Source organism: Epinephelus lanceolatus, chromosome 11, assembly GCF_041903045.1.
Source record: "Epinephelus lanceolatus isolate andai-2023 chromosome 11, ASM4190304v1, whole genome shotgun sequence".
NCBI lineage: Eukaryota > Metazoa > Chordata > Actinopteri > Perciformes > Serranidae > Epinephelus > Epinephelus lanceolatus.
This window is the reverse complement of record NC_135744.1, coordinates 33,369,419-33,387,310: the sequence shown is the minus strand read 5'-3', so window position 1 is coordinate 33,387,310 and position 17,892 is coordinate 33,369,419. Positions and strand designations below refer to the sequence as shown.

Genomic DNA, 17,892 nt, shown 5'->3' with positions numbered 1-17,892 from the left:
GAGATCTACTGCACAAAGTGCCACCTTCTCTGATTAGACAGGTCCAAATACTCTGTGGGAAACCATTAATTTATGACCTATTAAGTCTCGTTTAACAAAGCTTCATGTAAAAAAAAAAAAAAAAAACATCATATGAACGATGTAGGCATGAATAGTCATGATTGGATGAATGAAAATCTAATTACAACTTGCTTACTTATTATTCCACAAAGGTAGCAGCTCATTTATCATTTATGATTTCTCATGAGAATTTATTTATATAGTCATGTGTACTTTATTTTATAGCCAGTGGCTTTAGAGCTTGCAATGTTGATTAGTTAGATAAAATATCTTCATAACTGTTGGGTGGATTGCAATGAAGTGTTGACCAGACATTCGTCATTCCCAGAAGATCCTCCAAGAACCAAAATCCTAACGACTTTGGGGCTCCCCTGATGTTTCCTGTAGCACTTTCAGTTTGTCGAATTTTGGTTCAAGTTCTCGACAACTATCAGTTGGACTGTCATTTAATTCGTTACAGACGTTCATGTTCTCCACAGGATAAAGTGGTTGACACTTTATAATGCAGCCTGCAATTTACTGTGTAATTTTGTTGCATGAGTCAGGCACAAAAAACACTTAACCAGTTCCTACTGGTACTTAAACGCCCTCTAACTGTGAAATATGTTATACCACAATTAACTACACAGAATATCAGTGTTATTAACACTATTTTACCCAAACCTAGGCTTGTTTCCCAGTGCTGTAACCCATGGGTACTTCGAGCACAATTATTTCTCCTTTCCTCTAAAATGCCCTTTTTTTCCTCCCTTTCTCCCATGAGGTGCTTTTGGGCTCAACAGTTCTGGGGGCTCCCTGAGAGACACAGCCCACTGGGGATCTTTCCGGTCAACTACAGACTCCCAGGTGCTGTTTTTTTCTGTTTTCTCTTTGAAATTGGACCGTCAGTAGAATGCTAAAGTGACTGACAGTAAGCCAGCTATCGTAGAATCCTACATCCTCCCTTGATGAGCCACCCAAAATCAGCCATGTAGGTAGACTGTGCAAACAGCTTATTATGACCAATACTTATGGTGAGAGGTGACGTTGTATAAAAAGCGACAAAGCCCATGTAATGTTGTATAAACATTGAAGAAGTCCCTATTGGATGAGAGGGAGAGGGAGACTGTGGTGGATGGGTCAAACAAGCACAGGACTTTCACCCAGGAGACTGGTGTTTGTAGCCCAAAATTAACTTTGACTTCTTTTTATAACAATGTAGCATAGTTTTCTAGTATGTGTCGCATACTATGCTAGTGACTTATGTGACATCTGTTACATAACATACATGACATTATGTTTGTGACAACAGTACGTCTTAAAAGCCAAACCTTGATAGGTTTTTTGGGGGGTTTTTATAAACCCAACCATTTTACCATTACCAAAAACTAGTAGAGAATCATTTTCGGGCAAGAATAGTAGACCTATTAGTTTATTACCTGCCCTCAGTAAAATAATGGAGTGAATAATATATGAACAAATTCAAAGTTATTTTTGTAAAAATAAGTTGAATACAGCATATCAACATGCATACAAAAAAGGACACTCCACGGCTACAGCACTCGCTCAGATGACAGACGACTGGATGAAGGAAATTGATGATAAAATAATTATTGGTTCTGTATTACTAGATCTGAGCGCAGCATTTGATGTTCTTGATCACCATGTGTTATTGAATAAGCTGCGCTGTTATGGTTTTGAACCATCTGCTGTCGCGTGGGTTAAAAGTTATTTGACTGATAGGAAATGTACTGTATACTATAATGGTAGTTATTCTGAGCTGACAGCTGTGAGTTGTGGGGTGCCACAAGGAAGCTCTTTGGGGCCGCTTTTGTTTTCAATATTTATTAATGATTTTCCTCTGATTTTGAATCATACCACTATTGCGATGTATGCTGATGACTCGACGATTTACACATCAGCACATACAACTGATGAATTGACTAAGATTTTAAATAAGGAATTAGAGTTAACAGAAAAATGGATGATAAAAAATAAACTGGTCCTAAATAGGGGAAAAACCAAATGTATAGTTTTAGGTTCAAAACATTCATTAAGAGAAGCACCTAAGCTTCACATATCCATGGGTGATACAGAGATAGAACAAATAACCGAGGTAAAACTATTAGGAGTTACTGTAGATAGTCAAATGTCCTGGAACAACCAAGTAGATCAAATAGTGCAAAGAATGGGTAGAGGTATGGCTATGATTAAACACTGCAGAAAAGTTATGTCTGATTGTTTATTGAAGCAAGTGGTGCAGGCACTGGTGTTGTCACACTTAGACTATCGTTCTGTATTTTGGTCCAGTACATCAGGAAGTAATTTGAATAGGTTACAGGTAGCCCAAAATAAAGCGGCTCGTTTAGTCCTTCAATGCCCATACCAAACAAATGTAAGTACAATGAATGATTGTTTAGCTTGGTTAAGTGTAAAATGCAGGGTGCAATATTCACTAATATGTCAAAAACATAATAACAACAAAAACACCAGAAATATTGTACAGGACTTTAGCATTTTTTTCAGATACACACTATCATTTTACTTGACAGTTGTCTGAGGGTCGGTTTTTGTTACCCCTATGTAGAACTAATTTAAAACAGAAAACAATGCATTACAGAGCAATGGTGGCATGGAATGAATTACCATTTTTTCTGGTCTCAGAAAGTAATGTTATGAGTTTTAAGAAAAAACTTAAACTATTTTTATTTTCCCAGCAGGTATGACAGAATATTTTTACTGTTTGGACTTTATATATCTGGTTGGAAGGTGTAAAACTGAGCTATTTGCTTCCTTTTTATTATTATGGTAACTCAGAAAAGGCAATGTCAAGTGATCCTTAAAAATGAATTTAAAATGAATTGTCAGCATGTAGAGCTACAGTATTATTTGGATTAGGTTTTGAGCAGGTGTCTTGTGTTGTGTTTGTTTGTGAGTATGAATGTAAATGTATTTTATGTTTGCTGCATTTTTGGTTGATGAACTTGGTGAGACCCCAGGAAGAGTAGCTGCTGTTAAGTTCCAGCAGCTAATGGGGATCTAAAAAATAAATAAATAAATGTATTTTTGTTGCATTTACCCAACCACAATTTTTTAATAGCAGTGTCATAACATTAAAGATGTGCTTAAAACTGCAACCATTCAGGACACTCAGTGGCTCAATGGTTAGGGTGGGTGTCCCATGCACAAAGGCATTGTCCTTGCCACAGCAGCCGTGGGTTCAATTCCAGCTCATGGCCTTTTGCTACATGTCATTCCGTTTGTCACCCCCTTCATGCTCAACTCATGCTACACTTGCTTGATCTTTAAAAAAAAAAAAAGGTATGAGTGAGTGTTGGCTGGGAGAGTTCAATCTCTGAAACAGGAGCTATAAAGTCAATGAAAACAGCATTCTAAAGTCTATAACAATTCCTAGCTCTTTGCTTTGAGGACACAACAAAAAGCTGGTTCATCGAATTGTAAAAAAGTTCAATCCAATCCAACCTAACCTACATTTAGGTAAGTAATTTTTGATTGCTACTTCAATGATGCAACAAAATTACACTGCAGGCTGTGTTATAAAGTATCACCATGAAATGTAATAATTTTGTCTATTTTTCATCTGAACTTTCATCCATCTTACAATTTTGTTTCCTTTAAAACAAGCCTAACAGCCTCACACATTGGCTGCATACTTTTAAGTTTTAAATTAAAGCTCTGTACCTACTGTGACCTTTTGATAAGTCAATAAGACTGACAGAGACATCTACATCAGTAACAGGAAGGTAAATGATTCCAGCACATACACAAGCAGCACAGCCTCTGCTGCAGTTTCCTCTGAGAATCTATTTACAGATATTCAATTAGTCATGTATATCTTCTGCAAACGTCTTGATTCGCTGTGACCTTTTAATATCATCATGACTGACATGGAGTCACTTTTAGATCTGTAATAGAGCTGCACAATTTATTTATGTGTGGTGAAACGACTGCTGCCACACAGGAGGTTTTTGAAGTCAGGACGTGATGTATGTTTATTTCAAAAAGCACTTCGGGGCTTTTTAAGTTTTCATTTTCATATTTGGGTGAATGAACAGGAAAATGAATGACACATGAAGAAGTTGAGAAAAGTACATTTTAGAAAAGGCAGTTTTAGCTCGTCAACTCTGTATGTCTCCATCCTTCTGTCTCCAATCGCAGTGTTTTTTTAGATTTGATATTCCCCGTGGAAGAACTGTCAAAACTTTTCTTTTCTCCCTGTCTTCCCCAGTATGTTATTCCTCAGACCTGTTATCACTATGATTGCTGTTTCATTTCTCATCCCAGAAGACTGAGCTGTGGGAGGGATGGTCTTTGGTGAAAATTCAGTGTGGAAGGCAGCTGCAGACATTTTTTTTTTCCCCGTGTTTGATTCTAGTCTTTCCTTGTGAATAAAACAGTGAATGAAATTAATATGAAAGCAAGAGGAAGCCATCTTTGTGGCTGCCGAATTGGTACAACATGAGTTCTGACAGGATGAAGTGATGATATAATCAAAGGTGATAAATGTTTAATCAGCTCCTCTTTTAAGTGTTTGGATGTTTGGTTGATTTGAGACATCCCTGCAGACACACAACACAATAAAAAGTGATTCAAAAATGAGATATGCACTATTAGGAAACCTGTTCTCATATCAATCTAGTTAGAGACACAAAATATAGCTTTTAAGACTTTAATCTACAAGATAATACCATCTCAGAGGATGTTATTATCTCTGTTTCCAATCATATTGAGCGTTGACATGGCAAACTTGTTAGAAAATAGTTGCCTGTTTACACATCCAGCAGGTACAGAGCAACATTAGCAATAATTTGGAGTTGTGTTTTTGGCCACCTGACAAATGTAAATCCAATTATATTCCCAATACTCCTTTTAGCTCTATTTTTGGTCTCCACCAACTCAAAATAAGACAAATACTGACTCTTAGCCTGCATGTATGCTCCATAGTTCCATCAGCTAGTCATCAACTCACTACATTGACATGCACAAAATATTCTGTTTACTCCGGGACTCTGATGAACATGCCCAAACATGTAATTTATCACGTCCAAATATGACAAAGTAGAACAGCTGCAGCCACTTGTCATTTCGCTTCTTTGCATCAAAATAGGATTTTTTCATTTTCAACCGGTGGGGAACTTGTTGGCCCGTCCAAACACAGCCTTCCTCTTTCATTTCTTCAACCACCTTCTTGGAAAGGCTTGTGTTGTGATATTTGCCAAAAACCTGTGGCTATCAGAGTCTTACATAATGCCTAAACGTTGGCGTGTTTATCCTTCCGACCAGAAATGTGGGCTTTTCTTTTGGATCTCTACACCAGCTTTGTAAACTGTTGGCAAGTTGGTTTATTTACAACACATCCATGTCAATGCAAAGAGGCTATCGTAAAATAGGCAAGAGACAATCTGTCGCAACAGCGGTAAAACCCCAGTTGAGTAGCATATTACAAAAATGTTACATGCCCAAATAATGCTATTAAAACCTGAATAATGTCAGCATATCTGACATGTTTTAATCAGAAAATGCTACATTCAGAAAAAGGCCTAATTTGGAGAGTCTAAAAGGAATATGCTTTTGACATGACCAACATCAAATTCAGACTGTTGTCTAAATTGGAATAGCATAGTGTTATTGCATAGACGTAGCCACTGTGTCCGTCTGCTATTTGGTCTTAGACAGGTAGCATACAGTACACATACCATACAGTGAATTCTTAGCAGCTGCCTCTAAAAATGACATTGAAACCATATATATATATATATATATATATATACATATATATATAAAGTACAGGCCAAAAGTTTGGACACACCTTCTCATTCAATGCGTTTTCTTTATTTTCATGACTATTTACATTGTAGATTCTCACTGAAGGCATCAAAACTATGAATGAACACATGTGGAGTTATGTACTTAACAAAAAAAGGTGAAATAACTGAAAACACGTTTTATATTCTAGTTTCTTCAAAATAGCCACCCTTTGCTCTGATTACTGCTTTGCACACTCTTGGCATTCTCTCCATGAGCTTCAAGAGGTAGTCACCTGAAATGGTTTCCACTTCACAGGTGTGCCTTATCAGGGTTAATTAGTGGAATTTCTTGCTTTATCAATGGGGTTGGGACCATCAGTTGTGTTGTGCAGAAGTCAGGTTAATACACAGCCGACAGCCCTATTGGACAACTGTTAAAATTCATATTATGGCAAGAACCAATCAGCTAACTAAAGAAAAACAAGTGGCCATCATTACTTTAAGAAATGAAGGTCAGTCAGTCCGGAAAATTGCAAAAACTTTAAATGTGTCCCCAAGTGGAGTCGCAAAAACCATCAAGCGCTACAACCAAACTGGCACACATGAGGACCGACCCAGGAAAGGAAGACCAAGAGTCACCTCTGCTTCTGAGGATAAGTTCATCCGAGTCACCAGCCTCAGAAATGGCAAGTTAACAGCAGCTCAGATCAGAGACCAGATGAATGCCACACAGAGTTCTAGCAGCAGACCCATCTCTAGAACAACTGTTAAGAGGAGACTGCGCGAATCAGGCCTTCATGGTCAAATAGCTGCTAGGAAACCACTGCTAAGGAGAGGCAACAAGCAGAAGAGATTTGTTTGGGCCAAGAAACACAAGGAATGGACATTAGACCAGTGGAAATCTGTGCTTTGGTCTGATGAGTCCAAATTTGAGATCTTTGGTTCCAACCGCCGTGTCTTTGTGAGACGCAGAAAAGGTGAACGGATGGATTCCACATGCCTGGTTCCCACTGTGAAGCATGGAGGAGGAGGTGTGATGGAGTGGGGGTGTTTTGCTGGTGACACTGTTGGGGATTTATTCAAAATTGAAGGCACACTGAACCAGCATGGCTACCACAGCATCCTGCAGCGACATGCCATCCCATCCGGTTTGCGTTTAGTTGGGCGATCATTTATTTTTCAACAGGACAATGACCCCAAACACACCTCCAGGCTGTGTAAGGGCTATTTGACCAAGAAGGAGAGTGATGGAGTGCTGCGGCAGATGACCTGGCCTCCACAGTCACCGGACCTGAACCCAATCAAGATGGTTTGGGGTGAGCTGGACCGCAGAGTGAAGGCAAAGGGGCCAACAAGTGCTAAACACCTCTGGGAACTCCTTCAAGACTGTTGGAAAACCATTTCAGGTGACTACCTCTTGAAGCTCATGGAGAGAATGCCAAGAGTGTGCAAAGCAGTAATCAGAGCAAAGGGTGGCTATTTTGAAGAAACTAGAATATAAAACACGTTTTCAGTTACTTCACCTTTTTTTGTTAAGTACATAACTCCACATGTGTTCATTCATAGTTTTGATGCCTTCAGTGAGAATCTACAATGTAAATAGTCATGAAAATAAAGAAAACGCATTGAATGAGAAGGTGTGTCCAAACTTTTGGCCTGTACTGTATATAATCTGATAGATGCTAAAAGATGCTCAGTACAGCACAGGGTCACTGCAGATAATTCTTTGTGGATTTGTCACTATGAGCAACACATTTTTAAGATACACTTATTGATTTGATCTATTATTAATAAAAAAAAATATTGATTACAGCAGCCCACTGTTGGTCTCTCAGGAGGAGCGCTGCAGGTTCTCTCTTCACCCGGGTTAAGTAAGAGCAGTTATTTGCATTCCTCCGGCATCAGAAGTGTAAATCGATCTCTGTCTACACAGCTAGAATAAAAACCAGCAGAGCTCAGAGTCTGGAGGAGCAGGACTGAAAACCATTGGTCCAACCCCTGCAGTACTGTTGCATTACACATTTCAAGAGCGTAAAATGCAAAAGCAACGACTATCGAAGGCAAAGGATACATGTTTTTCATTAGTTTCAATTCAAAAGAATATTTCCTTTGTTGTTTGTTGTAATTAGTTTCTCTTATTCTGTCTTTTTTTTCTCAGAGGTGTCTGCTCAGTTTAGCTGGAAACTCATTTCCATACACGCACACAGACTGTGAATTAATTTAAATAATTTAATTTAATATTATTAACTTAATTGTATTATTTAATTGACTTTTTTTACAACTTGATTGAAAATCTACTTTGATAATATTAAAGCTAAAACGATTAGTTGATTAATCAATTCGACAATCTACAGAATTTTTTTCCGCAGCTAGTTTATATTATATTTTGTATTTATATTCTGGAGGTTTTGGACTATCTGAAGTAGGGACCATGGACTGGGGATATATTAATATATATTTTCCATTATTTTTTGACATTTCATAAACAACTGGCAGCTCATAAAAAATATATATTGTTAGTTTTGGACCTAATTCATATACAAACAGGAGGGATTTTAACTGGAATAGGGTTTATTACATACTGTACTGTAGTTTTTATAGTTAAATGCAAAATGAAAAATTAATCAAATTTTTAAAATAAAGCTTTGCATGACCTGTCGACAAAGCCTGACCTTTAGCAAGCTAAGCTAACAGCCTCTATCAGTGTACAGGCTTTCCTTTTCATAAACAACACGCAGTGAGTCATTTCTATAATACATTCGGTTGCCATCAGAAGTCATAGCTGCCGCAGCCTTTGTGCACAGCCAGTTAGATACATTTCAGAATAGGTTATGTATAATTTGTGATCATTTGTCAGACTAAACTTGGATGCTGGCTCATCTGGTTTCCTCACATCCTCGCAGCACACAAGAAATCATTTATCAATCTATTACTGATTAAACAGGGCTGACTGAGGTTTTCCTGCTCCCAGGATTTTCCTCCCTTATTCATGAGGACAAGAACACACAGACGTAAAGAATGAATGAGACTTAAAAGCTGCTCCAGAGGAACTGAGGAGAGAAACAAGAAAAGAATGAGGGTGAGCGAGAGGACATGTTGGACAGAAAAATAGAATGATTATAAGTCTGTCGTAGCCTTTGAAGCAGGTCTCTGTACCTGCGCTTTGCTCTCAGAGAAACAACAAGAAGAAAGAAAAGATCTGTCTTTCTGTCTAAGTCTCTCCACCCTCCTCCTCCTGTTGTTGTTTGTTTTTTTCAAACCAGCAATCCAATCAAGATATTGGTGACCCAGCGGTGGCTGTGACACGTCCCTGCCCAGATGGAATCAAATCTAATACCGCTCTAATGCCTCAGCCTCTGCAGGTCGCAGCAGCATTGTTATGTGTGGGTGTGTGAGTCCGTACGTGTATGAACTCCGCTGTGACTGCACCCCGCCCCTGCAAATATCCGTGGGTAACAGTAGTCTGGGAGGTCACGCTGTCATCAGGCAGGATCAGGGTGAAAACAGCTGGGGTCGTAATTGTAAAGCTGCTCAGAACCGCACTGCTGATCTGGGATACTAGTAAGGTCACATGACCCTATAAAGCTCGCTTTAGCTTTAAAGGACAGACAGAGCATAACTGGTCACAGATCAGATTCTGAAAGGCTGATTAAAGCTGATTAACAATGAACTCTCTCTGGGTGGGGCAGGAGGCAAAAACAACAACCTTGAATTCAGCGGGATGATGGAGATTTTCATCACAAAGATATTATTGGTGCACCATATTTTTAGATTGAAATGCCTCCAACAGTATAACACTGATATTGTTTTTGGAGCAGCTATAACAGATTTCTTTTTAAGTATTGCATGATAATGTGAAATTTCTGTAACAATGTCAGGTCGCTCATAGTGATGAGCATACAGACAATAATCATTCAAATATGCAGCTCCCCTCAGCTTTACAGAGCTTTATAGTGAGTTTCCTCTCATTATTTACCTGGTCAGCCCACAGCTTACTGTTTTGGTTCACTCTCACCACTCTCATAACGTCAAACTCAGCCGCAGCAGGAAGAAATTCTCATTTGAAATGGTTGAAAACCCACTGTACACCACCCACTCAGCACCAAACAGCAGACAGACACAGGTAGCGACTAGCTGGTGAACACAGTGGAGCGTTTAGCAGCTAAAGAGACCGATATGCAAAGTTAAAAGAGAGTGGCTATTGGACTTTCATTCACCAGGTGGCCTGAGGGACTGATATTGTTGCTCTGTATCTGCTGGATATGTCCAACCAGGGGCAAAGCCACATATCGGAAACATTTTGGGCTCAGCCAAAACCCTCGAGGGGTACAGGAGGCATGTTCCCCAGCTATATGCACTATTTTTCAAGCCATTTGAGATACCTAAAAGTCTGTAAATCATTATGGAAATCATGTTAGCTGCTAAGGAAAAAAATAATCTTGTAGAGCCTACATCCTATTTTGTATCTGTTCACAAAATGTATATTTTATTCTGAGACCGTAACACTACAGAAATGACTCTGATGATGACTAATTTTCACTCCTGCCACCTAAAAAAGGGTCTGATGTTACTTTTTTTAAGTTACATAATATAGGTAGGGTATTCATTTGGCAAAGACAGCATTACTAATCTTTAAACCTGTTTGAGTAGGGTTCACAAAATGAATGTTTAGGTGTCTGGTACACCCTGGACATGTCACCAGACTATCACAGGGCTGACACATAGAGACAAGCAACAACCATCCACAACTATGAGCAATTTAGAGTTACCAATTAACCTGCATGTCTTTGGACTGTGGGAGGACGACAAAGAACCCTGGAGAAAACCCACGCTGACACATGCAAACTCCCCGCAGAAGGACCCCCCACCCTGAAATTGAACCAGGAACCCTCTTGCTGTGAGGCAACAATGCTAACCACTGCCCCACTGTGCCGCCCAGATCCTCAACAATGCAAGAACATGTGGTCTTCAGTACTCTGAACTGAAAATTAGACCAACAGAAATACATTTACTCAATCATATTGAGACAATAGCACAGATTCAGGACTTTTGAGAAAACATTCAGGGCTGGAGCCCCAGATGCCATGCCCCCAATGCTCCATCCCTGCAACCAACAAACTGGCCACACCAGTATATCGGCCGATATTAGCTCATTGCAGATGTATCGCATCAATAAATGACAAGACACTGAAGTAAAGAAATTCTATGGTTTGTCCACCAGAGATTAGTGACAAGTGTATTTTTCAACTCCAAACTAAATAAAGAAAATAATATCTTAAACTTAAAAGATGATGATATGTTAATGTTGAGTTTACAACTTGCTTCCACTTCCCCCAAGTGATCAAAAAAATTAATTGCAAGTTTAAGGATTTTAATTTTAAAAGTAGCACCGAAAACTGGCATCAAAAGGAGTGTGAACATAGACATGTACAGTGAAGGATAAAGTATAGAATTCCCATTAAATTAACTGTGACAGCCATCATCAACACCTCCCACACTCTGTCTAATTACAGATTTCCTTATTATTTCTCTTGGCCACTGTTGTGTTTATGCATCACTTGCCAGGAAGACAAATTCTCACACTTACAGCTGGAGACAAATTCAAAGATTTAACAGCAAATTGACCTTTACAACTCCCCCACAGTCCCTTTTAAAAACAAATGGACCCATCTGCATTTGCATAATGATTTATGAAAAGGACTGCTTTTTTTGGCTTAATGCCTGTAATTGTGGACAACTTAAACCATCGCATGCAGCGGCTGAACTAACCATTTCTCAGTCCTGTGAGTGAGCAGCATACAAAATCTGCATCAGCTGTCAGCAAAGCATCCAAAAGCAACAGAAATCCTTGTGCTTGCGTCTCTCGAGGCATGTAGAAATTCACTGATAGTCAACAAAACAGCAAGCCTTCTTCTCTGACCTCTTTTCCTTTCAAATGTCAACGACAATAACTGGCTGGTATAACGCAGGAGCTTAAACTTCGCCCGGCTTATTTTCTCTGTCTCTCTAGCTGCTCAGGAAATCAGTAAAACACACTTAAGGAATCAAACAGTACAGTGACATGTCAATGTGTGTGTGTGTGTGTGTGTGTGTGTGCGTGTGCACCATGATGGCAGCTTCAACTATAGTATGCCGCAATGTTCTTGAGTCTAGAGGGACTGATCTAATCAGTGTAAAATGTCTGACAGCTCTATGAATGTCATGTTACGAACTGGTGGCTGCTGACAGAAACAACTTGTCACTCATGTATTGTACACACACACATGCTCACATGCCTGTATTGTACACACACTCAGGAGGACTGTGTGCGATGTCTGTGTGTGTGTGTGTGTGTGTGTGTGTGTGTGTTAAGCGAGTGCAGTGAATGACAAGTCAGTTAACAGGTGTATGAAATGGAAAGGGATTGTGCCTCCCTCAGCAGAATACACAGCGAGGGTTCAGGCTGCACCGTGTGTGTTTCTGTCTGCAGCAGCACCAACAGACGTCCATTTTTTGGAATTTTTCTGTGAATCCTCGACAATAAAACCACTTGAAGAGATTTATCCCAAAATAGAATCTTTTTTTTAAGGGCCAGGCGGCAGGTAAATAACAGTTTTTTGACCTTGAATACGATTCTATTAAAGGCTTCCTCTTAACTTTGCTGTATTTTTAAGGACCCCCATATTCATGTGATGCTTTTCCTTTTTCCCCCAAGATCTCTCCAAGGCGGATGGAGTTGGCAGCCGTGAAACGAGCTAAAACGGTAGATATGGGGCAAATGCGTCCTGTATAAGTTTGTGCATTAAAAGTGCTTTTTTTCGCCATTGACCGGTTCAGATCGCCAGTGCTATCTCTGTAAATAGCATACTAAGCGTTTCCCTTACCCTTCACTTCCTCTGGGCTGTGTGTGATGTCATCTCGCGAGAGCTTTGCTTGTTGCCAGAAGAAAACAGAGGAGCTATGCTGAGCGCCGCTCAGAGTGGCTCTGGTTGTCCCGGAGTACAGTTGAGAGTTTTACTGCATCGACTGAAAACAATGGTTCGTGTTTGTGCTTATCCGAATTGCAAGAACAGGATGTTGCGCAACACCCCGTACAGCTTTCATAGGCTGCCTTTGTCAGACGGCGAGATGCTGAAGTTGTGGCTAGTTGTGCTACAAATGGATGCTAACACTCCTGTCCAGACACTGCGCCTGGCAGACCATCGGGTCTGCAGTGCTCACTTCTCCCAAGATGACTACTGCCAGCCGAAGAAGAGAAGACATCCAATCCCGAAACACCTCTTCCTCAAGAAAACGGCTGTCCCACGAGTAGAGAGAGCTACAGACACAGTGGAGCAAAGCTCTCGCGAGATGACGTCACACAGCCCAGAGGTAAGGGAAACATTTACTATGCTATTTACAGAGATAGCACTGGCGATCTGAACCGGTCAGTGGCGAAAAAAAAAAAAACACTTTTAATGTGCAAACTTATATGGGACGCATTTGCCCCCGTTACCGTTTTAGCTCGTTTCGCGGCTCCCGGCTGCATCCGCCTCCCTCAATACTGAACCAATTTTAAAACGAGTTGTACCTATGAATCATACACACACATACACATGGGGAAATAGGGCCCAGGTTGAAAAATACCGAAATTATCCTTTAAGGGTAGGGATGCACGCGATTAGCCGTCTAAACAATTAAACAACTGCCCCCTTGCTAGTCGGCACCGGAAATATTAGTTGGTTAAACTAATAAGGGTTTTATTCATGTACAAGGTTGCTTAACTGTCATGCAGCCGCCCGCCAGTAGTGGGTGCTACAGAGCCATCAGACAGCAGTCCCCTCCCCATGGTAATAATCGAGTAGACTGGAGTTTTAAAAACCAGCATGGTTTGGCAGTACTTTGATCTAGAAAATGAATTCAGCAGCAATTAATCTTTTCTGAGATGTTCTATTATTTGTTAACTTTATGTGAATGTTGTCAGATAATGTGCAGAGTTTACATTCATACTGCATGGCGCAAAATGCTTCTCATTTCAGCTGAAGTTTAATTATAATTTAGATGTTGTTTTATTAACTTTAAAGTTAATTGCTATCATTTGTCTCAGACAATCTGCGAGGTTCAATTTGCCCCACATTTCAGATGCAGTTTATTTATTTTAGATGTTATTTTAGTGGTTAACTTTTGACTGAGTTGTTCACATTCATACCGCATGGCACAAAGTGTCTCTTGTGTACTTCAGCAGTGTTTAAAATCCGACATGGTTGTTGAAGATTGAGATTAAAGGCTTCAAAGGGCTCTTAATACAGACAATATTTTTTGGGACAATGTTCAAACACTTAACAATAAACTTTGCTAAATTCTGACTGTTTTCTGGGTGTTTTCCCTTTTTTAGACTAGTCGATTAGTCTGAGTAGGGCAGGTGTGAGGGGTGGTGGATGTGTCCAACAATCACCAACTTTCACCCAGGAGGCCGGTGTTCACTACCTGTATGAATGTAAAGACAAACCCTGTTGTGTTTTTCTAAACTTGACCACTTGAGTTTGTTGTCGAAGGAAAACATTGTCAATTCATGATTTTGTACTAACGTGGTATGTTTATTTTGTTGACAAAGGATCCCAGGACTTCAACAACAGCAGACCCAGGCTACCTTGTGCATCATATGTAAAATCACATGGAAGGTCCATGACCACATGGCAATATGTGATGAGGTCAGAGTGAGAATGTGTTGGATGGGGGGTCGGATTTGTTTTTGAAAAATCTGATGTGGGGCTGCAACTCTAATTCAACGCTAATTTTCACTTCATCTGTAAGAAAATATTTTGATGAGGCAATTACTTGCTGTCCATATCATGTAAGAAAGTCATTTTTAAAATGGCAATCACAAATTTCCAGATCCTGAATGGGCATCTTTAAGCAACAGTCCAAAACTCACAGATATTTAAAGAATAGTTCAACATGTAAGTAAATCCATGAATTCACCTCTTTGTCGAGAGATAGATGAAAAGATTGATAGCACTCATGTCTGTACGGTAAATATGTAGCTTGAGTTGTTTGTTAGCTTAGCTTAGCATAAAGACTGGAAGCAGGTTGAAACAACTAGACTGTCTTTATCAAGCGCTACCAAAATCCACCTACCAACGCCTCTAAAGCTCACTCATTAGCATCTTATCTCTGTTTAAAAACATATAAAAACAATGTGTTTTGGTTTTACAGTTGCTTATATACCGGATTGTAACTTGGCTGGGGGCAGTGACTTCCCAGAGTCTTGCCAAGATGTTAGTTAGTGAGCTTTAGAGCTGCTGGTAGGTGGATTTTGTCACTGTTGGATAGAAACAGGCCATCCAATTCAACCTGCTTTCAGTCTTTGTGCTAAGCTAGCCAGCAGCTGGTTGTAGCCTTATAATTAGGCCACCGTGCAGTCCATCTTCTCGTCTAACTCTCAAAAAGAGAGTGAAGATCTATTTCCTACAATGTTGAACTACACCTGTAAATAAATGAGACAGTGAAGAGCAGCATAACCTCACATTTAAGAAGCTAGAATCAGAGAAAGTTTTGAAAAATGATTTGAAAATGATTTGTCGTGTTGATTTGTTTATGCCTCCTTGTTGGATGATGTCACCACTAAAGATGTAATGTTTTCCAGGAAGAGTCCACCTCATGTTTCAGATATCAAAACTCAGATCTGAAGTGCACTTGTTCTTACATGGAAATTGAGTATTTTTTCCAGAGAAACTTCAGGTAATGCTGAATTTTAATGATGTATAACTGAAGGCTAATTGTAATGTTATAGTGGAAAAATAGCAGTGCAAACATCTCCTAATCTTGAACACTGTATCGGCTGCACGGTCGTGGCAAGGATGAAAACAAACAGAACACCAGCACTAGATAAATAGTCATTTCATTTACTGTGGACAGAGCCAGAAGCTATCATCACCGCACCACGCTGGTGATAGCTTTAAGCTGAAACAAGTTTGTTTCTGCCTACAGTAAATGAAAGGACTATTTATCCCTGAGTGCTAGTGTTCTGTCAGTTTTAACTGTGATGATAACACAAGGTGGCAGAGAGGATTGTACATGGGTTGTTAGCAATTGGCATTAACATAAAGTAGCCAAATCCTGTTTAAAACTGAATTGACTGTCCTATTAGACTCCAGTCCAGAGAGTGTTTTGGGTTGAATACTGCTGCACGTCAATAATCCTCCTGATACCTAATAAGGTGAGATAACTAACTGGTGTTTATAAAATTATGTTATACTATCAGAGCTCTACAATATGCAATTGATCAGGAGCTCAGGGTAGAAACATGGATTCATACAGCTGCAAAATGAAATCATCACACTGTAACTGCTGTTGTCTTGAAAGGAGCCAAATGCTAATTCCAATTCTAATTCCATTCATTTTCATAAAGTGCCATCGGTGCAGCTCTCTGTCCCGACCCCATAGAAACACCAATCAGGCTCTCCACGTTGCGCTGCCACCATGGTAACTGGATTAACGAGCTGCGGTGCAGTTACTATGGGATGTCGAGATGATAAATGACAGTCTGTCTGGCACCAAATCTGTCTCCTAATCTCAGCTGGAAAACAAAGGACACGGCTGGGAGACAGCTGAGATGAAGGAATTTGTGAATGAATAAAAGGGTATGAGTGGGTGTGTGTATAATGTGTGTATATGTTTGGGAAAGGGGGGGGGGGGGGGGGTCAGTATGGGAGGGTTTGAGGACAGCGTAGGTCAGCAACACTGAGTTAATAGAAACAGATTTAGGGAACAGATAGACGCACAAACAAGCAGCAGAACTCTGTGTCTTTCACACACAGCCGGACTGTGGTGTCTCACCTTGTCAGGTGCTTGGCTCTGGAGGCTGCCGACATCCAGTGGAGTGATGAGGGGCACATTCTGAAAGCCATCCTCCACGCTCACAGGTTTGGCCCCTTTGTCTTGAAGATTACTCCCCAGTTTCACCATCTTTCACCGCCCTTTTATATATCCCCTTTATTTCCCTGAAGACTGCTCCTGAATAGAGGAGGTGTTGAGAAAGGATGGTTTTACCTCACAGCCTGTCAGGTCAATGAAACCTTGCAGAAATGAGCAGACGATTCTAGTGTGACAGATTAATATTGATGAGATTTTAACTTCATTATTGTCGCCTTTAAGTGCACAGTAAATATGAGTGAATGTTATCAAATGTTTTATTGATAAAATCAAATTGGGAGCATGTGATTAATAAGTGGATGATTGGAGGAGCAAAACACTCAAAAAGAACATTTTGTTTTGAATGGATCTCTGATTGTTTTTACCAGAAACCAAAATAAAAAAACTCTACCTACAGCATCTTTTCTACCCTTCTCCATCACAAAATATACAACAAAAATGTACCCTTAAAAAGCATGTACTTACAGCTGATCGTCCTTGTCCGTCCGTCTCCTCTGTGCTGCGGCAGTGTTTGTGTCTGGACAGAGGCGGAGGGAAGCGCAGATGAGGAGCAGGTGAAGCTGGAGGCTGCGCTGCGGTGTCGCTGCTGCTGATGCTGCGGGAAAGCAACGCTGCACCGCCGGAGACAAACTGGATGTCTGGCGGTAGGTTTCCTACCAGCAGGCAGCCCAACCCCCTAATCCAAACACAGCCTCTTCTTCACCGCGCTGCTACACCCAGCCGCTGGAGCTGCCACTAGGGGGATTTTTTTTCCTTTCGGGAGTCTCGTTTGTTTGACTAAAGTGGAAGCCGAATTAATGCTGCCTTTCAGTGCTCCTCGTAAACTCCTGAACTAAAAGGGTGGAAGGATTTTCCTTGCATGTATTGTCTGAATAATATTTAAAATCACTTGTATAGAACAAATTATTTTGCACTGTTGCAAAATTACTTTTATTTTTGCCTCATTTTGATCAGTTAATTAGAGCAGATGCGTATATAAAACGTGCTCAAAGGTAGAGTCAAAATAGAAACTCAACTTCAGCCAAGTGCATAAAAGATAACATTTATTCCCAGACAAAGAGGAGAATGATTCATAATTAATTATTTGTGCCTCCCTGAACATCACATCCCAGTGGCTCAGCAATCATGGAAAATCCATTTCCCTGCTGTAAATTTGAAGAGAAACCTGGCAGAACGGATTAGAAATGCAGCA

The 17,892-nt window shown here is 40.1% G+C and overlaps 1 protein-coding gene across 1 annotated transcript in view; it reads right to left on the bottom strand.

Moving 5' to 3' along the window:
* Positions 1-17,479, bottom strand: part of nsg2 (neuronal vesicle trafficking associated 2) — a 67,992-nt gene extending 50,513 nt beyond the window's left edge. The window contains exons 1-2 of the mRNA XM_033637098.2: positions 17,166-17,479; positions 16,605-16,781 (exon numbers count right to left, since the gene is read on the bottom strand). Of these exons, the coding sequence (XP_033492989.1) occupies positions 16,605-16,733 (129 nt within the window). The 5' untranslated portion in view covers positions 16,734-16,781; positions 17,166-17,479. The remainder of the gene's footprint in view (positions 1-16,604; positions 16,782-17,165) is intronic.
* Positions 17,480-17,892: the final 413 nt, after the last annotated feature.